At 43.8% G+C, this 26,988-nt stretch overlaps 1 protein-coding gene across 3 annotated transcripts in view; it reads left to right on the top strand.

The window, feature by feature from the left end:
- The window catches only part of fbxw7 (F-box and WD repeat domain containing 7), a 111,072-nt gene extending 85,625 nt beyond the window's left edge, over positions 1-25,447 (top strand). For all 3 annotated transcript variants that reach the window (XM_080463333.1, XM_080463334.1, XM_080463335.1), the window contains 10 exons: positions 4,167-4,249; positions 5,705-5,846; positions 8,943-9,077; positions 11,432-11,555; positions 11,764-11,900; positions 12,522-12,635; positions 17,381-17,562; positions 19,345-19,570; positions 20,164-20,374; positions 23,869-25,447. In XM_080463333.1, coding sequence (XP_080319459.1) covers positions 4,167-4,249; positions 5,705-5,846; positions 8,943-9,077; positions 11,432-11,555; positions 11,764-11,900; positions 12,522-12,635; positions 17,381-17,562; positions 19,345-19,570; positions 20,164-20,374; positions 23,869-24,137 — 1,623 coding nt within the window. In that variant the 3' untranslated portion in view covers positions 24,138-25,447. The remainder of the gene's footprint in view (positions 1-4,166; positions 4,250-5,704; positions 5,847-8,942; positions 9,078-11,431; positions 11,556-11,763; positions 11,901-12,521; positions 12,636-17,380; positions 17,563-19,344; positions 19,571-20,163; positions 20,375-23,868) is intronic.
- Positions 25,448-26,988: the final 1,541 nt, after the last annotated feature.

The raw sequence follows: 26,988 nt of genomic DNA, 5'->3' as shown, positions 1-26,988 counted from the left end.
AGACGTCGCTTTTAATTGCCCCGGCCCTCAGTGTTGTGGGGTTTTGTTGTTTTTTTGCGCTGCGTAAAATGTTGTAGTGCCGCGACGCGATTCGGCGTCCGTTTCCTTCATAGTTAACTTCAGCTGTGTAAATAAATGGCTCAGTCGCTAATCAGCTGCGGTCATTTGGGTTTTCAATTAGATCAGTTTCTTTTAATTTTTTATTATCACTTGTGTTGCAATTGAATTCTGCTGGGTTTAAAATGTGATCATATAGGCTGTTCGCCCGTTTGTGAACGCATAGGACCCCATTTTGCCTCCGTGTTGGTGGGATGCGCCCTGCACCTGTACATCAACCGTAGACCTCCCTTTCCTTGCAGATGCTTTTGCACCGTATATTCATCATGCATATGGCTGATATCACTCCCATCTAGGCTTAAGCGTACACTCGCTTCAAGTGCATCAAATAGCAGTTGTGAACACAGAGATGGGTAACCCCCCCACATCTGCAATCCTCCCCAGGTTGCAGGGTTATTATTGTCCCACATTATGCAGCAGTGGTTATCTTGCACCGGCCAAAGTGACTGCTTGAGATGCATGCATGTGATCAGTCTGCCTTCGCCTGTTGGAGTAGCCCATTTGCTGACATTGTACGCTCTGCCTCAGGCTCCAGCCACAGATAATGGGTCACTGTGTCAGACTGCGTGAGGTAGAACATCCTCAAGGATGCTGAGTGTATTATGCTGGATGTCTGCCATATAATGACGCTCCCTCAGTTGCAAATAAAGAGCAAAATTCATAAAATGTCATATTCGACACACCACTGTGAAGGGGTATGGTAATTATTTACAGCACAGTTTAAAATCATATTCTCAACATCCCTCGTCTTGTGGGATTTCAGCCTGCTAATCCTAATAATTAGATGGGAATGTCATTTTCAATCAGTGGGTCGCAGTTTGTAGATGTTCGCTCATTTGTATTCTCCATCCATTCTGTGCAGGTACTCATTCTAAGATATCGGAGGTTTGAAGCCGGCCTGAATATTTCAGTGCTTTGCTCATAGCGGCACAAGCTGAAACAAAAACACCATTATATTTTTAAGGAGGAAAAAAAAGTCAAACCCATCTCTTTGGTCAGCTCTTCAGAGAGCCGGTCCTTTTCAAAATGGCCAGCTTCGACACTGCAAGTGTGTCTGTGTATCCTGACAATGCTGATTGACGTGAGGAAAACTCTTTCATGGCCGCTTGAAACACTATTTGAAAATGAGAATAGGATTTTGGAGTGACTGATGCTGCTGGATGTCGTCTCTGTTGAAATGAATCAACACATTATGTAAGAGTGATTGCTATCTTTAAAATATCATTAACTCCCCGCGCATCCATCTGTCGTGCTTTTGGCCAGATAGGGAAGGCGAAGCTGGGGGAAGCAGTGACGACTGATTGGTAGTGATTTACAAAGACTCCGATCTCTGGTTACCTTTCCCATGCTTAAACACAAGAGGAGCCGACTTAAACTGTATTTTTTTTTCCTTCTCTTCTTTCTCGTGCTTATGTTGACTTTGAGGTTTTCTTGCATGTACACGCGCAGGGGCACACATGCACTCAAAGAAAGCCCGCACTCGCCCCTTTCTCTCTCTTTTTTTCTCACACTCGGAAACACACACACAAAACCCACACGCTCACACCCACTGCATGCATACACACACCCAGGCGCTCCGTGGCTACTGAACTGCCATTGCAGTGAGATCACCACTTTTAAGAACAAGGCAGTTGAGTTTAAGAGCTAGATCTTAACAAGTGAATATTTTATCACCACTCCCTAAGGGTATTTGTCAAGAGGATGTACTTCAGGTATAGAAAAGTTTATCAGAAAAGATACTCATCCTGTTGGATACTTCAACTGCGGGTGCATTGTTTTTGCAAATTTACCTCATTCATTTTCTTTACATCTCCCTCGTGAGTTGCTCAAGGTATTTATGGCTGTTCCTTTGACCCTTTCACCACCTTCACGCACGAGCTGCATTGAGAGGAAAAGATCAGAAATCACTGGTCGTATCAGTCAAAAGTCCACGGGGCATCTAACCTGCACAACACGTTGGTGTGCTAATCATGTCCACATGCCTGTTTAAGCTCAGGCTTTGGTTGTCGTCTGTCAGTCGTTTCTTTGCACTGAACATGTAATCCTTATCAAACCCAGAGGTAGCAACGCTGTATTGATTACTAATTCATGGCTGCAGGTTTCTGATGGCCTGCTAGTTTTTGTCTCCCGGTTCCTCACCCGGGTTTGTCAACACTCATCCGTTCTCCCCGACAGGGACAGAAAAAGACACTTTCGAAATTATAGTGATAAACAACAAAGCACACATCTTGAGGGGAGACATGTAATCATGCAACTGTAGAGCCAGACAGCATGGAGTCAAATACCCAGTACCGTTTTTTAGTTTTTTCCCTTGCAGGATGTGATAATACAATAACAACCCCCCACCCCCCCCCAAAAAAAGCATCAAAAGAGTATTGTTTGCCTCAGTCAGAGCAAAAAGTTTAAATTTGAATTTAGCGTCTGGTTACCACAAGCCATTATCTGCAGAAGGAACAATTCCTTCCAGTACAGGTTGTGTCTCGCCGCACAACAGGCTGGACTGAAACTGTCTCCCAAGTTGTTGCAGAACGCTTTGGACCCTGAATCGCTTCGCCACGATTACTGTAATCATGTGGGGAAAATGCCAAGGAGGAGCCACTCTGGGAATTTAGAGCTGCTGAGAAGAGTGTATCTGCATAATGCCTTTAAAATAAAGCGTCCACACATTGTGCAGTTTATTTTTGTCCAATGGTAATGTAAATCAAAGTTCGTCGTTTGGACAGTAGATCAAACTACAGGAGTCAAACGGATGACTGACGTCACTTAAGCTTTGAGGACTGGACTTATGATTTTGCATATTGGTGTCATAACGATGAAAAGATTGCCTGCATATTCCTCTTTTTGAATTGTGCAGTTATTTAGATGTATTTTTTTGGGTTTAAAATCAGTTTTCAGTTGCGTTCCCTTCAGTGGAACCACCTTTGTGCTGCTAATGTTACCGCTTTCACTGAAGACCAGATGAAATATTTTATTCATGTCTGGTTAATTTGTTTTCCTCTCCCTCTCAACTGAGTAAGGTTTAATTTCAACACAAACGGGTTTAATTATTGAGAGAACCACTCCTGACTGTCTCATTGTATATCTTATTTTGGCCAGGCCCTAATATACAGACCTCCCGTCTTCGTCTGGCTTGTTTATTCATGAGGGACTGGCGATGAGATGGTGATCACTTGCATGTGTGTTGGGAAGTCTTGCCAGAGAGAGTGGCAGGCATGGGATGAAGAAAATTGGCTTGCCCGGGCCATTACACAGGCTCCTTTGTTTGCGCAGTAGGGTAGGTGGTAACGGGGATTGGTTGGTGTGTTTGTGTGTGTGTCTGTGTGCACATGCAGGTGATGGAGAGTAACTGACTCGGTCATTTTTCTTTTCCTTGGTATCGCGTGAATCAGACTTGAGTGTCAAAATATGCCTGCTACACCCTCCGTGGAAAAAGTTTTTGTACTTTTCTGGTTGCTTAATGTGCATGAACATGCTGTGCCCTGGGAGGTTTGGGTGTGAATGTCTTTATCTCTGGATATGATTGGGTGTTTGGCTGTCAACAGCAATCGAGATGAAACAGTCCAAATAAGGCCCAATATTGCATAACACCTGCTTTGTACAGTCCCATTTCATATCATAAAGCTGGTTTACCTACACGTTGGATGCGTCTTTGTGCTTTGTTATGGAACGTGTATAAAGGGAATATCTCGGCCTGTGCGTTAAAGTTTAATTTTCAATTTGCATAAAGCTGTAGCAAGGCAATGGTGTCTGTATTTTAATATGCTGAATTTCAGACAGAATGTTAACAAAGTCTGTTACTTGCAAAAGCAATTTTCAGCTTCCACCGCTGTTTTTTCGAAACCTCCCTGACCCATGTCCTATCTTAAATGTTCTTTTTAAGCAAGCTCTTACTAAAAAAGTAAAGCAATTTAGACTGCGTTTCTTGACAAACACTATCAGGAGGAAATGGATTTATCCAAGCAAAAGAGTAAATTGTTTTTCAATTTTTATCCCGCATGTGTTTTGCTATTGGGTTTCTCACGTTTTTTTTGTTTTTCTTTCTCTCACAGATGAAGAGAAAGTTGGACCATGGCACCGAGGTCCGATCTTTCCCTTCAGGAAAAAAACCCTGCAAAGGCCCGGAGTATCCGAGGTAAGTTATCTGACCCATAAAGAATCCCCGCCTTCTCTTAATTTTCCTTTTGTTGTTGCTTTGTTTACCACCTTGTGGTACAAAAGATTTTCGTGGAAATGCTATCGTAAAGAAAGTTTCTCATTGTCTTCATGCTACACATGCAATGACGAAACCCACTATGAAAGAAATGAAGCGGCTGCCTGCTCCTGCAAACAGAAGGCTGCTTCATGTTCCACTGTATCTGCAGCATCCAGCCAGGAGTCCCAGATGTTTCCCTTCCCTGAATATTTAATGCACGTGTTCGCATGTAGCCACATTAAAATTCAAACCGAACACAGCCACTTAAGTGTAAATGTTGCTATGTAACTGGCTCCGTCTCAGCTTCCTCTCCCATTAAAAATGAATCAATAATGAAATCGACCCCCAGCTTTCCCGTTTTGCTCTCAGCAAGCAGATTCTGAAGCACTGAGGGTGCCCACTGGATGCTTTCTCCCGCTGCCCATGTGTTACCAGGGCGTACTGGTGCTCTTTGAAGTCTTGTGCTGCTTTTCAAAACCAGGCACGCTGGTGGATTCTGGGCCTCAGACAGACATATGTGGGACTGTGCACACTTTGATGTCTCAAAGTCAGAAATACACACTCTGGTCATTTCCTTAGGCTGAAACAAATATGGTTCATAATAATATTGAAAATCTGAAAGGAGTCATTGATCTGTTTTTGTTGAAATCAGCTGTAAAGACGTTTCTTCAACAATCCAGAGGCCTGCAGACTGTAGTGCTGCTGAGTAGTTTAACAACATTTGACCAGCATTGATTAAATTGAAATGAAGTGAACAAAATGGAAGCCCGGTAGTTTGGAATATATTTTAGTAAATAATTTGGTGATGGTGATAAACCTCATATGATTGAGATTTGGCCCCGAGACGTAAGCTGTCGTGAATTTATAACGGTTTTAAAGGTATGGGAGACTGTTACCGTTTCAGCTGAGCTGGTAAAAATCACGACATGTCAGCAGGAGAGATATATGTTTTGTTTCTCTGCATAATAACAATCCAACCAGTAATTTAACCCTCGGTGGTTCATATGAGGAGATAGCCTTGTGGAAATGGAAGAAAGGTACTTGAGTAAAAAGGAAAGATAATTTTACTATCTGGCTGCTTTTATCGATTACCTAGTTTGCTGAATATCATCAATGATGGACACAAGTGTTTAATTAAATTGTCACGTTCTTTTGTTTTGTTTTTTATCCTGCTAAAATTGTGCAGTGGAAATATTTGCACAAGATTACTTGTGCAACCCTGAAATGCCGCCAAAATATAATTGTTATTTTAGTGTAATCTACTGTGCTTGGATCAGGAGTGTGTTCGCTTGCCCTCTCTCATGCCTGGGCCAGTCTCCAATGGTCTAACATATTAAGTAATACGTTTTTAAGGTGTTTTCTTTGTTTGTTTTTTCCCCCCCATACACGTTGTAGCCCGACAGGAATCGTCCCATGTCCAGCCACACCCACCACATTTGGCCACATAAGAACAGCCAATGGGCAGGGGCAACAGAGACGACGCATAACCTCAATCCAGCCACCCACGGGTCTCCAGGAATGGCTCCGAACATTTCAGGTGAGCACATCTGACTTTTTTTTTCTTTTCTTTCTTCTTCCCCCTCGAGTGAGGCCGAACCCTCGAGCGAAGGGCCATCAAAAAGCAGATGTTGTGCCCAATCAATGCTCACTTAGTCTCAGAGATAATTGCTGCCTTGTTGTTGCGGCCCAGCACATTACCATAGGCACTGTAGCGTGGAATTGGGATTAGCCATACCTGTTCTGACTGAAAAGCACAGTTAGGGAGTCACACAAGTCTGCTGTGAAGTTATAAGTTTTATTACAAGTTATCCTCTGTGATCCTCTGAAATCCAGAAGTCATAGCATTATGAATGTCAATGATAGGCAAAACACATAAAAACCTTCAGTAAATCACTGAATACTGTCACTAATAGTAGAGGACTGATGGAGACATAAGGTAATATTACACTTTGCATAATATTTAGAATAATTTACCTTGGCCATCATGGTCTGTACACGTAGCGTAATAGAGCAGTTTCTCTCATGTTGGACTTAAGTGCTAATGGCTTCAGGTCTGAAGGAAATAAGATGTCATTTAAACATATTAGTCTTGATGGGGTCTCTCTGACTTTTCCTATAATGGGTAGCTATGGATTCCATTACCTAAGAGAGTTTAAACTCCTTATCTTTGAAAAGCTGTGCAGACCTGTGACACTCCGGTGTTTACCTTTTGTACACGAGTCCTCAGGCCCGACCTGCCTCAGTCGGCTGGCTTTAATCCGCAAGCGAAACCGCAAACCCACATTCTGTACATTCCCCAGTCCAGTCATAGCCTGCATACAACTCCTGTTTAAGAATCACTATTACCAAATAACACACTGGGCTTGTTCTTACAAACATAAACACAAGGATACATAAAAGCAGGATATTCCAGTTTAGTTTTATTTTTTTTAGAGGTACATATATTGTTTGTTGTTTTGTTTTAACACGTGACAAATTCTACTCTAGCATGTCTGAAGCCCAGCAAAACACATCGTCCACTTATTTTGCACTTTAAATGAGTTGTAGATCAAAACATAATTAAGCTTGTCCTGTCAATCAGTTGAATAAATTGTCGAAGGTAAACACTTTTTGCCCCACTCAATCAAAGCAGCATAATGACTTATTGTGTAAAAGAAGATGTTTTATGATTTATGGTGTGAAAGATAAAATAGTTGACTCTTGAGTGTCTTTGCAGCTTGTAGCTGCTTTTTGTAATCCGTCTTTTGATTGTGCCGTTTTGAGGGGCTGAAGAAATGGGACTTGATGACATGAAGTGGGTGTTTTTCGACACACTCCAATGTTTCCCTGAATATGTGGAGATGAAGTATTTTGTCAGCAGCCCATCATGATGATTAGTTGATCAAAAGAGCCGTGCACTTGTGCATCAGCCTCGATTCTTTCCTGTTTAAGTGTGAGCACTGTGATTCGCAAATGTTTCAGAAATCGGTTGAGGGTTGATCATAAAACAAGTCTCAAAGTCTTTCCATACTCGGTTTAAAACATTAAGCAGTGGTTATAATTTAATGCAAAGTAGTTGAGGGGGTGGGGGGGGGGGTTTCTAGTTTTTAGAAATTATACTGTTTTTTTGCTGTTCAACAAATGACTAGTCCTGATCGTATGACATTGTGAACATAATATATATCAATCATATAGACACTATTGTTACACACAACTAGACACTGAAGGGTTAACTACTGAAAACTTTCTTATCAGGTGAGAAATCAGACCGCTGGTGTTCGTTTTTCCTGTTTGAACTGACTTTGCAATCAATGGCAGAAAATTGCTGTTACACCTAAGTAGCTGTTGCGTGGTCCTCTCTTAGGGAGGAGGTCTCTGAACCCCCTGATTACCTTCTGGACCAGCACCTCTGGCTAAAGCTTTTAGCTGCCAAATTACAGGTGGTTTGCCTGTGCCAGATTTTCCACCCTGCCTTGTAGTCTATAATCATTGTTAGATTTCAGTGCTCGGTAGAGGAAAACAACCGCGGCCTCTGGGTGCAACAATGCGTTGCTGTGCTATTCAGCAGCAACTGCTGAACAACTGTGAATGTTCAAACAGGAGAAGAAGAAAAAACCCAACCCACTGAGGTCTAGTGGTGGTGTTGAAGGAGCCTGATTCCTGATGTTTAGATTATTCCACTGACGTGCCATCTCCTGGAAATATTCAGGTGTTGTTGCTGTGGAAGGTACATTGGGAACAATGCAGGATGTTTCCAAAAGTATTAAAACATCCGAGGGGGGGGGACAGGCAGACGTGTAACTTGACGGCACTAAACTGGGACGAACGTCATGTAAACACTCGTGTGCGGTGTTTTCAGCTCTCTCCGTTTAAAGCTGTTCGGGGTGTGGCGACCCAGATGTGAATGTATTATGAATGTTTTGCTGACGCTGCTCACCGAGTGCATCACCACCTGTGATGGTGAACTTGCCAAATTCGTTTCTTCCCTTCGAAGGCTGAAGAGAGGACATACAGCGAGAATAAAGAGACTGCAGCAAGAGGCTGCGCAACCATACAAATCAAACGGCACTCTGTTGTGTACTGATGCTTTATGAGGAACACAGTGTGAGTCACCACAGTCACCGGGAGGCTTTTACATAGCTTCATAAAGTTGGCTTTACAGTAAGAACATTCCAGTGAAGTTATTACTACTCGCAGTCCTGCCGACTAGGGTTTTTCTTTTTACAATTGGGTCAACCCCCCCCCAACAGAGCACATGATATACAATCCTACATTTCTAGAAATGTTTTAAATGTTGTGTTGTGCACCTGTTTTATGGGAAACAATGCATTCAGCACATTCATTTGACCTCTAAAGGAGAAAATCGGATTTTGCGAATAGAAAACTGCAGTGTCATCATATGCTGCTGGATACATGGTCAACTTTTATTACAATATTTAGTATACATATAAAAAGAGTGTGTGTTCACAGCATAATATGTCACTTTAGAAGTTTAGTGCTCGGCCTAAAAGTTCACAGTAACATTTACTTGTGATTTTTCACAAGCATTTCTGTCCTGCTTCTTTGGGGAAAGTAGTTTCAACCGTCTTGCCCACTGACCCGAGCTTCCACTTTGAAGATGGAGTGCATTAAAACTTTTTTCTCCGTGTTGCAGAGCTGGACCGGCCCCGAGAAGCTGCTGGCGCTGGATGAGCTGATTGACAGCTGTGAACCCACACAAGTCAAGCATATGATGCAGGTGATTGAGCCGCAGTTTCAGCGAGACTTCATCTCCCTGCTGCCCAAAGAGGTGAGTCGTCCCCCCCCCCCACACTTCCACCCACCCCACCAACACCTTCACCCTCCTCCTCTGCCGCTTCTTCGTTTCTCCTGACCCCAAACTCCCCCGGGAATCCCTGTTCCGGTTGTGTTTGATCAAAGGTGCCGGACAGAAAAGCCAGGCTTCCCCTCAGTCTTAATCCTGTCACAGTCTTCCCGCGGATTGTTTGAAAGGCTTTTCATAGTGGGTGTCTTGTTTTCGCTTCACATCGTAGCTGACAATACAAACAATCTGAAGTGCCACGCAGATAATAAGATCACATAAAGGATTCTTGCAAAAAAAAAACAGCCGCAATCCACCGTATCCTATGTAGCAGATCAAATACTTAGCACGTTGTCTGGCAGGTGTTGGGATGAGGGGGTGAGGTGCTGGTGGTAGCAGCGAAAGTGAGGCAATGATATGTAAGACTTCAAGGTGTCAGCACCACTTGCTCCAAAGCCAAATATACAAACGGAGCCATGTGCGTTCACACCGGGACTCAAACCCCATCCTTTCATTTTGTTTTCCCTTTGTTGTGTCACCTTTTTTTTTTTTTTGGGATATACATCTTTATTCATCCATGCCTCCTCTCTGCCTGAGCTTCTGGTTATACACATTGGGAGGGGCTTTCAAATAGTTTTAATAGGACTTCACTGTGGTTTTCCTATAGGCACAGTTAAACTATGAGTAGATGCTGCACAAGGCTGCATGTGAGTTTTTAAAAGTAATCACAGTCTCGAGGTCCTTCCATAAAACTTTGAAAATACCCAAAAGCGCAGTAATGACTGCTGCCTCGAACAGGCTTTTAGATGATTGAGGTATGTCAAAGGCTGGTAATGTGTATTTTCTGAGAGTCGGTAAGTAGGAATGCATCTAAAATTAAGCTGTTACATTTAAAGTCCTTCAGACTACATTAGGATGTGTATTTGCAAGAAGTGAGGACTGCTGGATATTCAGCGAGTAAAGATCTTCAAACCATTGCGCTCGGAAGCCCTCAAGTCTGACTATGCAAACTATTTCTTTGAGATATCGTGATTTTAAAATGGAACAAATCATCTCTGAATACATACTTTATTTTGTAAAACAGTTATAAGGACACCAGTGGGTGAAAGTGAGTGCAAATACAGTTGAAGAAGAGATTTAGAAAAGGAAGCAGTGCCATGGATTATTAGTAGAGATGTTCAAGCAGTGCATTACGAACTGGTACCTGCAGATATACAAACTACAGGAACATTATTTCAGTGAACAACATTGGTTGAAAAATAAACTCCCATCACTGCAGTTCATTATGTCTCGAAACCATTCAGAGAATCGGGAGAAATCCCTCTGCACAAGAGACCAGGCTGAAGGTCAATACTTTATGGAAACAGACTTTTAAATCATCGTTGGGAGTTCAAAAGAAATGTTTTTTTAATTAAATTGCCTAAAAGCAGAGATTTGGTCATTAACCCCTAAACATATATTCATCGAATTTATTCATGATCAAAAAATTAGAAGCATAACTCAAATGCCATTACAGTTCCTCACATGTGCCTTTAACTGCATTTTGTTTTGGAGATGAAAGAAACATAAGAATATACAAATAAGAATAACTTTCAGAAATCAGTATGTTGATATTTTTACTTTGTCATTGAGATAAAAAGAAAAGATCAGCACATTATTTAAGAGTAAGTATTTGAGAGCGACACACCAGTATGTGACGATTGAGTTAGTCAGAACAATCATTTCACTCTGTGCTGATATCAATGTGTGTGATGGGTCAGTATCGTCTCAGATTATTTTAATGTAATGAAAGAACAATATTTGCACTGTCTCCTGAACCCATAATCCCTTGTATGATGATGCAGCACAAGCACTTTGACTTAATGGTTGATTTACCACATTGTTAAATTTTTTTTAAATCACAGTGTGTTGCTTTGTCCAGATATAAAACTATTTAAATATGTTATCCTGCTGTGTTTTTCTCTTTGCTCAGGAGTCCAGATTTATGCTTATTATACCAGAGTTTGTGTTTTCATTCGCTGGCTTTGGTTTAGCTGTGGCATTATTACCAACTATATGAGGATCCTGTTTCACACAAATGTTGATGTAATTTGGCGAAGTGGTGAAGTCATTCTCCTCTCATGGCAGATTCATGCTCTGAATATTGTGCATGTGAATCTTTTATAAGAAGAGTTTTCTCTGCCTTGACTTTGCTATTTAGTTCATTTAAAGCGCAACTTTTTTTTTCTTTTCTCCGTCTGGTGTTTGTTCTTCCTGTAACGCCCACTATCAGAGATAATGACTCGTTTATGTCTCCTTTGCCATTTACACTTCTCACATTCCTCATCCTTGCCTTTCAACAGCTGGCTTTGTACGTGCTGTCATTCCTGGAACCGAAGGACCTCCTCCAAGCTGCACAGACGTGTCGCTACTGGCGTATCCTGGCGGAGGACAACCTGCTGTGGAGGGAGAAATGCAGGGAAGAGGGTGAGTCTGAGGGCTTTGCAGCAGATGCACACGGCAGGGGGCTGCCCTGCAGGAGCAGTCTGGGGCTGCCGATGTCGTCAATGTTGAGCTTGAAGTCTGTTTTGAACCCGTTTGGAAAATACATTTTTATAAGAGAAATGTGTATGTACTCGTCGAAATAAGCTGCCTTCTTTTCTCTCTCTCTCTTTCTCTCTCTCTCGCATACCAGGCATCGATGAGCCTCTGCCCCTGAAGAAGAGAAAAATTGTCAAGCCTGGTTTCACTCACAGCCCCTGGAAGAGTGCCTACATCAGGCAGCACAGAATAGACACTAACTGGAGAAGAGGGGACCTCAAATCACCCAAGGTAGCTTTTCCTTCAGGCTCGAATTCCCTACAGGTTAGCCCAACCCATAGATCTGATAACAAATGGCTCTGAGCCACAGAAAGATGGTTCAATAAAGGTCTGAAGTGTGGAGTTGATGGAAAGTTAGTGATGGGTCAGGTCCGTGCTCTGCAGTATCCGTGTGGAATAATAATGGAGCTGATCTTATTCTCCTTCAATCTAAACACTCCATTTGTCTTTTGCCTGCTCAGAAGTTTCCCATAAAGCATGACCAGCATGCTGAAGCTGATCCTTAATGGACCTTGTACACTCTTGACTGTTTTTGAAACAGCCGCAGGTCACTTTAGGCCACCGCTGTCATAAATTAGGTTCTTCTGCTCGTCGTGCCGCTTTTGCATATGCAGTGTGGTCTGTCATTTGCTGAGCTTGCAGTCTTGCGACCCAGCAGCAGAGACTACACACACACACACACACACACACACACACACACACACACACACACACACACACACACACACACATACACACACACACACACACGAGCATACAGAGCTGCTTGAAGAGCTGTTGTACACCTGCATCACTTCATGACATTTATTCTGATGGTCATACTCTCTCACTCTCTGTCTTTTCCATTTGAAGGTGCTAAAAGGCCACGATGACCACGTGATCACCTGCCTCCAGTTCTGTGGCAACCGCATCGTCAGCGGATCCGACGACAACACCCTGAAAGTCTGGTCAGCTATCACAGGAAAGGTAAGAGTTTGCTACTTTCACTCTGCTGTGAAGAGATTAGTTCATTTTTCATGAAATAGTTGCAGTGAGTATTTATTTGCGGTTGTTGCTGTACCAAGCTGTCAGTTTAGCTTTACAAACCCCATAAACAAGTGCCTCCTATTGAGTGGCTTCATCTGTACCGCTCCTACTAAAGCCCCAGTCTTCGCTCTACGACATGGAATCTTGCGAGCGGGTTTCCATTCTGTATCCGTCTGTCCTCTCTCCTCTTACATTGATTCATTTTGCAGAGTTGTTACACAGCACATGTCCGCATGCAGTGTTAGTATTCATCGCTGAAGCTGGTGCAGCCACGCAGGCCTTGTGCTGCAGCTTTACGCTGAGTATTAATAAGAAAGGCAGCGGTTGGACTGCGCTATTGGAGACAGGTTCACAGACTGTTGTAAATCACAGCACTTTCATGCCTCGTTGTTGGAATCCATTTCCGAAAGGATTTAAAAAAAAAAAAAATTTTTTTTTACTAAAAATGTCTGTGCACTAACATCGCATGTTTCTCCTTCCACTCCTCGCCTTTCACTTTTACTCGAATAAATTAGATGAGGCCTGGCTGTGAACTTGGTTTTTCATTTCACAAACTAAAAACATTCAAAGAGAAGCCCTCAGAGAAAGTGAAATTCAGCAGGATCACACAGCAGTAGCTTTCTCTTTCTGTTGGACACAATGGACAAGAGAGTTTGCTGCAAAGACTGTGCGTAATACATAAAGTAAAGTTGGCCTTCATTCAGCTGCTGATTACACGCATATCAGTCTCGGCATTTGCTGATCCGGACACATCCAGCCAAGGTCATCTGATAGACGGGCAGCACAGTTTGGCTCTCCTTCACCCAAACACTAATAACTGGATGACAGGTTGTTGAGTTACTGCCACTGTGGCTCCGTATTGGTGGTGCAAGGCTGCGATGAGTCACCAGCAGACTCTGCTGCTTCTTCTGAAATTTCCCTCCATTCAGACCGCCGTGACGGGGTTTCTGCAATTCTAGTCTGCCTCAGGATTGTTTGTTTACATTAGCCATAAAGGAGGGATGAGCTTATATCTGTTTCTATTTGGCTGCTCTATTCAGAGCGCACATCCCCTCTGTGGATTTCCTCTCTGTGCTTCCTGAGCTCTTCACATCACAGAAGAATCCCCCCGCTGGAGGGGAACGGCCAATTAAGCAGAGTCGACCGTTTCAGTGGAGTGGCTGTCGATGCCAGAAAAATCTGTAAAGTAAAAATGCAGTGAAGATTACCAGCACCTGCATTTGTTTTTCCTCTCTGTCGTCAACATCCTTTCTAGTCTTCGCCAGCTTGTTTGAGGACTTGATTGCTGCTTTTCCCTCCCTTAGTTTGTCCCTGTGAGATGCAGGCCTGTAAAGTGGCTATCAGTGATCTTGAAGTGTTACACACTTTGCGGTGGCCCTTGGATGAATGCCTCTCATGGCTCCCAATACACATGCCAATGCCACCCCTCTACTCCCTCCTATTGCAAGATTTAAACCAATCTATGAACAATTTATAACGTTTTCATTTTGATAGATTTCTTTGACCTTGATGTGCTTTTTACTTTGCAAACAAATCCACCAAATTCAGCTAAAGCCCAGTGCCTCCCTCCACTGCTCTGCCGCTAAAACAGAGCCTCAGGTTTTCCTCGGATGGATTCGATACGCAGTATGGTCATTAACAGACGTGAGGACTTGTAATTTTAGTCTTTAACCTTTTGACGTCTGACTGATAATGCACCTTTTCAGGGGTCAGGGGTGTTCCTCACCTACTTCTGCTGAAAGGCTTGTATGTTTGGTTTTGGGTCAGCAATAATCCCTGAAATCATTAAACAGTGCGGTGAATGATAATAGAATACAAGGGGTAAATTGGCTCGTGCTCTGAGAGATCAGCGGTTACCTTGCCGTGTCCTTTTCTTGAGAGGAGATTTGAAATGCAACTCTGGCAGCTCACACTGTAGGTGGAGGATTCAAATTGATAGCATGGGGAAAAGGAATTGGTCACAGCACAGACTGGATGTGCCAGAGGTAGGGCAGTGGTAACACGTCTCCTCAGCTGCTGGTGCCCTTTCTCCTCAGATACCTTGTGTCCAATTTAGAGCAATCAGAAATCCCCCCCCCCCGATGGGACGTGGAGGGGTGAACCAAGTAGTGGCACATCATTCAAAATGCTCTCGTCAGTCTGTACACACACAGGCACGTCCTGAATACGGCTTCAGATGTGAGGCTAATGAGCTCGTAACAGATGTTTCATAAATCGGTCCAACATATTTGATTCTCTCAAAGATGTTTTAAAATCTTACATCTTTCAAACATCAATAAGCTTCATGTTGGATCATATCAACTCGCTTGTTTGCAGAAGCAAATTTTTAAATACTTAGCAAATAACAATCAGTTATTTTTCTCCCCGATCCAAATTGTCAACAAACACAACAGCAGATTTGTTAATGTTTCATCATCACTGCTATTTGTGTCCTGCCTTTTAATTAATTGTGTTATTTAAGACACAGCGATGTAATAATTCCCTGATTTCCTCACAGCACGGGTTCACAAGTACATTTCATGTAAATGCCTCCACACCTCTGGAAAAAAGAAAGAAACTGGGTCGTTGCTTAGCGATCAGGTAATACAACGGGGTCTGTTTGTGGTGAAAGTGTTGCGCTGAACAAACACAAGCGTCGTAAATTACAATGACGGCTGATTATTTGTCGAGGCTCATGTGAGCAGCCTATCTCTGTGGCCTGGGAGATTCACGAAAAGCCTGCTTTTCCACCGAAGAAGTGGTTGCTCAGGCAGAACTTGAAAGTTCTTGTCTTAAATGGATGGACCTTTGTCTTTGCATGTCTCCGGCTTCGGCCAGGGATGTCAATCTCCCATCCGGGACACACAAACATTCTCACACACACGCACACACACCTCGCCGCTTCAAAGGTGGCTGCCTGGTGCTTAACAGAGCAGTGCCTGTCCTTGGTGGTGTCTGTCAGCGGCGGCCTCAGCTGTCAGGTAGTTTTAAGACGGCAGACCTGAGGACTGCTGTTGTATCTGGGGAGTGGCGTCCTCTGCCAGATGCTTTAGCTGCCTTACATTTACATTTGCTTGTGAAATCACACAAAGCAATTTTGGAAATACACTTTTCTTAACATAAAACAATTCTAATACTCTGGCAGCTGGGGCATGTTGTTTTTTCTTTCTTTCTTCCAGCGAATCAGCAAGACATGTCTGACCCCTTTCCTTTTTCCCCCACTACTGTCAAAACTAGTAAAACGTGATTGAGACTATAACCACAGGAATCTTTCAATCGTTTGGTTATAGTGGGTAATCATCCAAGCTTAATGCACATTCACCATTACTGACCCTTACCTTCCAGTTTCTCTGGCTCAGGTCAAGGCATTTGAATTTGTATGAAGGGAAATCGCCTGCATGTAAAGTCTTTTATGCTGTCCCGATCTGTGATGGCTGAACTGGATGTCTTCCCACTGTTTCTTCAGTAAGCTCAGAGAAGATTTAATGCAAATGTGGAGCATTGTATGAAAACCCTCATGTGCTCATAAAGGGTCTTCACAGGATCATTAAACAAACGCTAATCTTCTTTTCATTCGCTGGGGCGGGCTGATTTTATGTTTGTTTCATAGACAGATAAAGATGCCAAAGCCCTTCATTTCAGATATTCTCTCTTCCCACGCTGTGTTTGAGTAGGCTCTAATCACGCTGTGATTCTTGTTCTTGGAGCCTCCAACCACTGGCTTTGATTCACAGGAACAATCTTGCATCCTCGTATTCCCGCCGTCATTACCAAAAACTGCAGGTCTGTCGCTGAACCTTTTCAGCAACTCATCACTAATGCAAATCGGGATTTGTGTTGCAGTACGAGATAAATGTAAATGTTTCCTATGGTATTACACAAATTAGTCACGCATTGGTCGTGTCAGTTTAATCTGCAGTATCGTCTCACTTGTCACATGTTCCTGAAGCACAGAGCCTCGAGCGATAAAACAAAGGGACTTAACAATGAAGCGAGGTTGGCTGTGAGGTCATGCCTCTCCGGCCTGCAGTTAATGAAGTCATTCTTTTTTATCACAGGACAGGGAGGAAGAGGAGACGGGCTGCAGCATCATCTTCTCTCACTCGCAGCAATAAACCCCCTCCTCTTCCTCGTCGTCCTCCTCTCACCATTCGCTGCTCGCTCTGCAGCTTATCGGCTGCAGTCAGGGGTCACATGTTGTACACTTCAGTGACGGGGCTCTACTATGAACCGGACATGGCCACAGCAGCCTCCACATTCTCTTCACCCTAACAAGGAGTTCTAATTCACCACATTCAGTACGGAGACATCAAGGCGTGAATGGGACAAACTGTGGAGACGCAAATTGAGTTGATCATAAAGGTTTCTCTGACTTGCTGTAATCAATAGCTGTTAATGAGGATGAATGGCCCCATTCTTTTTGATGGCGTCCGTCAAGCCTTACAGCTAAGACAATGAAAAAAGCTGGCAGAGGGCTCAGGGAGAGATTTTGTCCCGCTGCAGCAGCAGGTGTGGACTGACTGCGCTCCATAGAAGGTCACATACATTTCATTTGACTTTTTTAGTTTTTTCTTATCTTGGAGGTAGCTGGAGGTCACACAGGGGAAAATCCCAAAGGAGATTTTCCAGGTTCTTTAGCAGCGTTTTGGCTTTTCTGAGTGAGATTTCCTCTGATCATGACTCGTGTTCTTCTGTGTTCTCCACAGTGTCTGCGGACATTGGTTGGCCACACAGGGGGCGTGTGGTCATCCCAGATGCGAGACAACATCATCATCAGCGGCTCCACTGATCGCACACTCAAGGTCTGGAACGCAGAGACGGGAGAATGTATCCACACCCTCTATGGGCATACCTCAACAGTGCGCTGCATGCACCTACATGAGAAAAGGTATGGTCCAACCGCCTCACTGAGCCTTGCGCTGCCTGTGTTGGTCTCACACACACACACACACACACAAAAAAAAAAAACTCTGGTGATGCCTTTTGACTGGATTGACCCTCTAATAATTCACGACAGAAGAGTTGTATAAACTGTTCTCATAAAGGAATGATTGATGATAAAGATGCAAATATTCAATTTAGGTGTAAAGAGGCATTCAACACAATGTTACTGTACATTATTCTAAAAAATATCCATTATTTAATATTCAAGCCTTTTTCTTTTGAGCTTGATATAATATTGAGAAACAAACACTTGTCTCTCCATCCATCCATCTTCAACGCTTTATTCAATGACATTGACAAAGGCAGGGACCAACCTGCAATAAAGAAACGCACACTCACACACTCACATTAACGCCTAAGACCAGTTTAGAGTCACCATGCCCACAACTCCACCACTGCACAACCCCAACAGTTAACATAAATGTTTCTTCCAAACAATGACTAGAGTCAACATCTGGTAATGATGGTATAAGATAAATAAATAAGAACTGATTTGCTGTACACCCATTTTACGTGAGAAGGGAGGGAGAGAGAATGGCCTTGTCTATACATGTAATTGTGCAGAAGTTGAGAAACTCGACCCAAAAAAGAAACGCCATTTGGAAAAAAAAAAAAAGAATGCACTCTCTCTGAAAGTAAATGGAACTAGTTTACATGGCTCCATCAAAGTAATCAAACTGGTCCACCATTTTTAGTTTTTTTTGTCTAATATAATCAGGAAGCCTCCAAGAAAGCGAGAGAAAATCATGGTGCAAAAATAACCTCATCAGAACGAAGTAATAACACCTGACTAAACAGCCGTCCTACAAAAGAGCAACTCTCCGGCACTGGAAAAAGAACAGTATTTGTGAAAGTGAGCATGCGGTTGCTCAGCGATTTAATAGACCCTGTGAGCCGTCTTAAGTGAACTGCTGCTCACTCATTCACTCAGTATCACACTCCCGAGACTCAAAGTGCTCTTTTCGCCTTAGGGCTCACCAAGGTTTTTGTGTAGCATTTGATTACTCACTCAGCGGAAACGCGGAGAGCTGCGGGCGGACAGTGAATAACATGTTGGTGATTTCCATCTGCGTGGAGCCATGAGGCTTTAATAAACAAGGATACATGGGCTGTGTGTGCGTGTAGGATGTGATTTTGAACGTAAACCGCTCGTACGTCATCCTATGGAGGAATTCACTCTTTGTTTTGTTTGGAAATGAAGGAAACCAGATTTGTCTTTCCTCTGATTTTGCCAAACATTTTCTTTTACTGGAATATTCTGGAAAAAAATAAATAAATAAACTTGAGTCACCTGAAGGGAGTTTCCTCTCCTCCACAATCTTTAATACATCTTTCTGTTCTGGTTGAAGCCACTGCTCGGGGCGACTGTTGGAGTTAAAGAGGTGTTTTTGTACATTCAAGTAGGAACATGAATGCGAAGCTTTAGGTTGCTAGTCATCGGAGGAGTGAAAGAAAATGTTCTTACCTGCCTCATTATTCTGTCAGTGCAGCTGTCACAACGTGAATGAGGAGTTGAGCAGACTATTGAATTTAATCTTTGTGAATGCATAATTTGAGATAGACACCACTTCTGTGGGAAAGCGCAGCTCAACACCGAGACATCTGCTGAATTCAGAATGATTTGAACTGCTTGTGCTGCATACACACTCTTTATATTCTTCTAAAGCTTAACCTCCTGCTACAAACTCCTCGATCGCCGTCTTTTGTGTCTCCCCTTTCCTCCCAGGGTGGTCAGTGGCTCTCGGGACGCCACGCTTCGCGTCTGGGACATCGAGACCGGTCAGTGTTTACACGTCCTCATGGGCCACGTGGCGGCGGTGCGCTGCGTGCAGTACGACGGGCGGCGGGTCGTCAGCGGTGCCTACGACTTCATGGTCAAAGTGTGGGACCCCGAGACGGAAACCTGCCTCCACACGCTGCAGGGTCACACCAACAGAGTGTACTCATTACAGGTGAAGATTCTGCTTTAGTTAGCCTTTACAAAGAAGCATATACACTATTTGTTTCTAAGTAAAACCACAAAGTAGGCATAAAACGTGTATAAGCATAACATCTGCTGTTTATTCTAATTATTCAGTACCTCCACACGGTTGTAAATATTTAGTGAGAGCTAATTCCCTCTAATTTACTGTACTTTGCAAGTGTGTATCTGCTTGTTCATTTCTGTGAGAAAAAAAGTTCCTTCCCCTGTGTCCTCTAAGATGTCCCCTCATCCACTCAGTGTGATGACGGAGCACTTTAGCTGGTGCCATAACCCTTCGAGAGGCTGTTTGCTGCACTGATAGATTGGTTTTTGTACCGGGCTGCTTCGTTAGCCTTTTAAAGTGTCTCCGCTCTCCTACTGGATGTAGGGACAAACAGAAAAGCTTTCACAGATCAATAAAATTCATCCATTTCAATGGGTTTAATCTCAGGTTGGTTAATGGAAGCAAAGTACTGGTGATATGTTTTTGCCGTCAACTACAAGTTAAGGTGACGACTGCAGTTATCCTGAAGTGGCAACTCAATTTTCAGCCGGTTTAAAGCCATCGACTCTTGTTTGCAGTTCGATGGGATCCATGTGGTGAGCGGCTCATTGGATACGTCTATCAGGGTCTGGGACGTGGAGACGGGCAACTGCATTCACACGCTAACTGGGCATCAGTCCCTCACCAGCGGCATGGAGCTCAAAGACAACATCCTGGTCTCGGGCAACGCAGACTCCACTGTCAAGATCTGGGACATCAAGACGGGCCAGTGCCTGCAAACATTGCAAGGTGAGTTCCCTGAAGTTTGAAGAAATTCTACAGTCATGCCAAAAAACTTCACAGATCCCTTTTTAACCACCGACCAACTCGTCCATAGATTTCCAGGAATTCACAGTCATCCTGCCAAAACGCTGCTACACGCTTTGATCTGTACTCTTCGCGTTAATTATGCACAGAATGTCGGGAGTCTGAACAATAAATCTGCACACAAAAAAGACGAAAGAAGCAACTCGTGGAGGATTCTGTCATGCAGAGAGAGCAAACTGTTCAAAATGCTTATCAGCACTAAAATCCTACTAATATCTGAGATGTTTTTAAAATTATGCGCCGATCACATCATATTAACCACATTTTTATTATTATTTTCAATGTTTTTGTTTGAAACTGTGAGATTTCATGCCGTTCTCTCCGGGGATCTGGAAGCGAGGCTGTTTTGTTGTTTACTTGAGCAGAATCTGGAGTGTTTCCACAGATGTTTTCATTATTTATTCCCATGTTCATGTGATACAAACCCCTTCAATATAGTGGAAAGCATCGGTGTGCCACAGAAATTATTCATAGACGTGTGAATTATGAATGAGTCCCGCCACAGACGCATTTTGGCTTGTCAACATGTGATACAGAACATCAGTGAAGTTTAAACAAGGTACAGTTATATCTGGTGTAAAAGAGCATGGATTTCTACGTTTGAATAGAAGTTGAATGGAATAAATATTGGCGAAAATTAAATAAACACTAAAAGTGAACCCTCTGGACTGGTTGTAGGGATGTTTCATGTATTGTGAAGCACTACTGTAACATGTTTTGATTCATGGATCAGCTCACTCCCTTCTTCATCCAAAGCCAATTAGTTTCTGGCTCCTGAAGCCTCACACCTCTGAAAACTCCAGTTTTTGTAGTTTGCCTGCCGCTAGATCGCCCCACCTGAAACGGTGCTAACAGACGGCATCATGTGCTTGTAATTTGACACCAGCCTTTGTGCTTGGAGGAGAGAGAGAAAAGATCTTAAATGAGTTCAAACTCTGCTTTCTTTTCTATGGTCTTTTCATTCAGTTCCCCAAAGCGCTCCACGGCTGTGCAGCAGGGCGCACCGTCTCTCTCAACGCCAGAAATCGCTTTTTAAACTTGCTGTTTGAACATTTCTGTCTGCAGTTTGCATGTTCTCCCTGTCTGTTTGTAGATTTTTTTTTTTTAATTTCTCTGTGCAGATTGTCTTCTACAGTCCAAAACACATGCTTGTTTGGTTGATTGGCAATCTTTAAATTTGTATGCATGCTTTTGCTGGTATGTTTTGCCATGTGATGGACTTTTGTCCCGTCCGTTGTGTTTCCTGTCCTCCACTGTCCTCAGTGCGGAGATGAGACTCCTCTCCAGAATAAAGAGGGTTCAGATGGATGGAAGGGCTGTACAGGAAGTTAAAATGTTCAGCGTTTATCTCAAACAATGAATTGTAGAGAAACTAGTAATGCACCTTGTGAGTTAAAATTTGCAGGTAGTTTGCCTTTAGTTTTCTAATGTATTTCCTGACATCAGTGCGGTGAAGGACTGGTTAGTCAGGTTATCTTCTCTGATTCCAGTCTTCCAGATTTAAGTCGGTAGATGTGAAAGCACACGTTGAAACAATGGGCCGATTTATCCCAGCCATTGAAAGCACTAGTCCCCGTCGTCCAGTCCAATTAAAGGCCGAACCAAATGAGCGTTGGTGCGTTTTCTCTGTGCGAGTGAATGATGGTGCCGAACCGACACCTTAGGAGCCTGCTGGCCTCCGTTACACCCTCACTTCCTTTGTGTCTGTTTGAATACTTCTAAGTCCATTAGCAGCACTGGCGCCTCACAGGAAGTTGAAAATCCTTTGCTGAATAGGAGCAGCAGCCACAGATGCCCCACCCTAAACGCCCTCATTAGCAAAGTGGCGGCCAGTGCGCTGGTCCTGACAATAACCCCCGCACACACAGCATCTAAACAAAAGGATGCCCCAGTCAGGCACGAGACGAGGGGGAGGAAGCCCGTCTCGTGATGAGGAGTGGGAGCCTACAGTAAAGGGCGTGAAGGCCGAGGACACTTTGTGGGTCATATAATGAGGTCAGCGGACAATCTCCCCCATTCATTAGTGCGTTTCGATAAGACAATAGAGCAACAACAAGGCCATCACTGTCAGCCGAGGAGGGTAAAGGTAATGATGGAGCAGCTCGCTTTGTTGTGGTAATGGGGAGAGGAGGGATGAGAGAGAGAGAGAGAGCGAGCGAGGCATGTTGGGGGTTGGTGCAGAGCAGGATTGTGTACTCGGGGGTAAATATTGCAGCCTTTGAACTAAGCGGAGACAGAAGTGAAATATATTCGAAAGCTTATTCACACTGAGATTTCAGTAAATTTGCTCTGCGAATGGGATGTGGGAGCACAAAGAATTAGATGAATGAATGAAAACGGCTCGCACAATAACCTCGGCTTAAAATAATCGGGAGCTGATTCACGAAGCATTCCATCCTGCACTTGTCGCTGGTTCGTGTCGGCCTAATTGATTTCGTTAAGATGTAACGTGCGAGGCCTCTGGAGAAATGTCGCATCGCGGCACACCTCCAGTCGGGAGTAAAATCACCCCCAGCGAAGGCAGTCACGGCCGCCATCTTCACTTTACTGTGGCCTCCTGCCAGCCGCCAGACGGAGGTGTAGCTGAAGCTGCTTAGCTGTTTGTGACGGTGGCGGGCCCGAGCCCCGGCAGCTTATCCTGAAGTCTGCCTCCAGGAGGAAGACCTCGCCGCTCCGCCTGCAGCTTCAGGGAGAAAAAGGTTTTCCCTTCACCTCACAGACTCAGAGGGACTGCTGTTTTTTTGGGGTTTCTAAATTTATTCATTCGTTCTGCCGCGTTCTTCTCCCTTTATTACAAATCCAGCAGCTCCCTGTGTGTGACGCTGTTCATAAGAAAAAGCGGTTTGAGAGAATAGTTTGAGGAATTATGAAGGTCATTTTCCAGGATTTTTTTTACATAAAATAGTCAATTAGCGATGCTTCATGAATACATCTGATCTGTTTATCACTTGATTTCTTCTCTGGTCTGAAACAGATTAAAAAAATATTTGTATTCAATCAGTATCTTTTACTTTCCCACTGTCACTTTGAGATTATAACCAAAGTACACAGACGTAGATTTGCTTCTTGTTTGGATTGACAACATGCACCTGTTGCACAAATTCCTCCCAACCCTAAACCCGAAACCCTTTTTGCCGTTCGGACTGTGTGAATGTGGTGGATCGTCTAAAGCGAATTGAAACTTCTGAGGCAGTCAGACTTTTTTACCGTTTCATCCTGAACGATGTCGTTGAGACACAAACCGAGTGGCAGGTTCTGTGTCTCGTCACAAACACAAATCTCAATCACTCATTTGAACTTGTTCAGGTTCCTGAAGGTTCTTGAAAACACCGTCGCAGTGATGTAGCGCTCAAAATGTCTACTTTCTGTTCTCCTCAGTCCCTCTAACCGTCTGACCGTTTGTTTTGTGTGTTCAGGTCCACACAAGCACCAGAGCGCCGTGACGTGCCTCCAGTTCAACAAGAACTTTGTCATCACCAGCTCAGACGACGGCACGGTCAAACTGTGGGACCTGAAGACGGGCGAGTTCATCCGCAACCTGGTGACCCTGGAGAGCGGAGGCAGCGGCGGCGTGGTGTGGCGCATCCGGGCCTCCAACACCAAGCTGGTGTGCGCGGTGGGCAGCCGCAACGGCACAGAGGAGACCAAGCTGCTGGTGCTGGACTTTGACGTAGACATGAAGTGAGCAGGACCGCGGCGGGGAAGGACGAAGTGAGCGGAACCACTGGATAGGAAGGAATAGAGAGAGAGGAGTGGGAGACGAGGGGGGGGAGGGCCTGGAAACCGGAGGGCCGACACCCAGAGCTCTCCACCCAAACTCGCCGAAATCTCCAACCGCCGCCACCGACAGTGGACCCGTCCTGTCCTCTGCCATCACCTCCCCAACCCCCACCCCCTTTTGGGAAAAACATACAAAGACACAGATTGGGAACTTTGCGTGTTCAGCCCCCGCGTTTCGACCCTCGACCACCAGAAACAAGGTGGAGTCAAGAGGGGGCTCAGGCTGGAGAACGGGGCGGGAGGGGAGGGGCCGCGCCCGGTCCGTCCCGACGATTGGCTGGGAGAAAGGAAAGAGGACGAGGAGAAAACGACTGATGACTGAACTCTTCTGAAGCGTCTCTCCACCCTTTTCGGCTGGAGCTCGGCTTCGCAACACAGAGTTTGTTTCGCTCAAGGCTGACAGATTTTGAGATGTACAGAGATATATTATTTTTTAAAGAAAAAAAAAAAAAAAAGTCCCTCCCCCCCCACACACACACACAGACACACACACCTCCCCCTCCGATTAGCGTGCGCCCACAAACACACACATACACTCAAAAAAAACGGCCATCCAGCCCAGAGAGTGGGAAACGCTGAGCGCAGATAAAGATGGAGGGAGTTGAGTCTCCACACACGGTCCCACCTCAGAGCTGCTCGGTGTCGTGTAGAGAACCACCACCGGAGGGTTCAGCGGCCTGTCACTCAGGCTCGTTTCTTGTCACTCCATTTCCGTTTCTGTCGTTCTCGACTCGCTTTCTTTACGTTTTATTTCTTTACAGTATCGCACACAAACACAACTGTGAATTTCAACACCTTTTTGTTTTGCTTTTTTTTTTGTCGATCATATGAAAGGAAGGGATTTTTCTCTTGGCTATTTTTTTTTTTCACCGTTCCTCACCGTTGCCAACAGCAACAAATCCCAGTATTAGAAACCCGCTCCGCTTAGGTTTGCTGTCACATGTTTTTCTTTCTTTCTTTTTTTTTTTGTTGGTCTTTTTACTTGAGTTGTCCTTTCTGTTTTCTTCACACCAGGGTTTGGGGCTTTCGCCTTTGCAGGAACATCAATGCTATACAGATATTTTTCAGAGTCTAACTGGGGTGGTTTCTTCAGTGGCAGTGCTGTGAAGAGAGGTTTCTTTAAGCACTGTGGATTAATGCCCCCGAGCCCCCTGTCCCCTCTACTGTCCCCCCTCCCCAGTGGCCAAACTGTATTTATGCTGCTAGATGAACGTTAAAAAAAAAAAAAGGAAAAAAAAAAAGAGAGAGATGGAACTTTTACTTGCTGTGACGTTTTAGTCCCAGGCGAAATTCCAAATTGAACTCTATATGTTTGAACTTCAACAAAAGATGACGAAAGGTAACATCCAAGGTTAGATTTTTTTTGTGTTTTTTTTTTTTTTTTTTAATTTGTGTTTTTGTTTTTCCTTTTTGTTTTTGCCACTGAAACTTGAGCCAAACGTGCCTCAACGAGGCTGATAGGAGGGAGCGTGTCCGGCGTGCGGAGAGGAGACACGAGGGGGGGGATGTACACTGTTGGCGTGCGTGTGAGTGCATGAGTGCGTGTGTTCGCGTGTTGACGGGCAACTTGTAACACACATTCCTTTTTGGACAACGCTCTTTCAAGCCTGTTCTTTGGGGAAATGTACAAAATGCTGTGTGGACTGGCAAAAGGAAAAAAAAAAAAGAAGACAAAAAAAGTCAAACTAGGAGATGTTTTGATTTTTAACACGTGAATGAGAGATCTGTCCGTATCCATGTGTGATTGTTGTTCCAATGCAAAGATGTCTGAAGCAACAGAGGAGACCATCACATACATCAGCTGTTGGGTGGAGCTGCTGGGGGTGGGGGGGGGGTGGGGTGGGGGGAGTGGAGTCTTAGTGTTACATGCGTTGCAGTTGAAATCAGCGGGGCGGCGAGTCGCCGGCGGGCTGAAAACAAAAAACACGAAAGGCAACAAAAACGTGAACAGAAACATTGTAGCCAAACAGAAATCGTCTCAATCTCCAAGAGTCACAACTCAAGCTGAACTGTGAAAAGTGGTATAACACTGTATATTAAAAGAAAAAAAGCAAAAAAAAAAAAAAAAAAGCAAACAATCTTGCTCTATCTCCTCTTGTTGTTTTCTCCCTCTGTTTTTAATTTATGATCTGGTTTGAGAAATCAGATTTTGTTGCAGGTGTTTAAAAAAAACAAACATTTTTTTTTTCAGTTCATTGTAAACTGCCTGGCAAAAAAAGAAAACAGACAGAAAAAACCTTAAAGGGATTGTGTATTTGTTTGATTCACTTAGAATTTTATTTTCTTATAACTTAAGTGCAATAAAATGTGGGTTTTTCTTTTTTCATTTCAAGCATATCGGTTGTCTTGTTTTTGTGTGACGGCGTCTCACGTGTCCAATAAAGCAAATTGTTTGGTTCATGACCTCAACGGGGCAATAATTTTAGCTCTCCTTCTTCAGCCAAATAACCCAGAGGCCGTCTTACATGGACTTCATGCTGGATTCACATTTACTGGAAGAAAAAAAGGCACAAAAACTGATTTCACCTCCTTAAAACAAGAAAATCTACCAACTGCCATCAATAACTTTCTCTTGGTATCACAATGAATTAGTATTTATGTCGCACATGCTCCCGATAAAGTTACAGGAAATGATTCACCTCGCGGTCGCACGATCCTTCTGCATTTGTCAGATATTACAAGTTATTGCCGCTTGTGACAAATAAATGCACAAATGCTGCAGTTATGAAAGATGATTGGAAATTTTCGACTGAATG

The sequence above is a fragment of the Lipophrys pholis genome (genome assembly GCF_963383615.2).
Source record: "Lipophrys pholis genome assembly, chromosome: 5".
Lineage (NCBI taxonomy): Eukaryota > Metazoa > Chordata > Actinopteri > Blenniiformes > Blenniidae > Lipophrys > Lipophrys pholis.
This window is presented reverse-complemented; position numbering and strand designations above follow the sequence as displayed.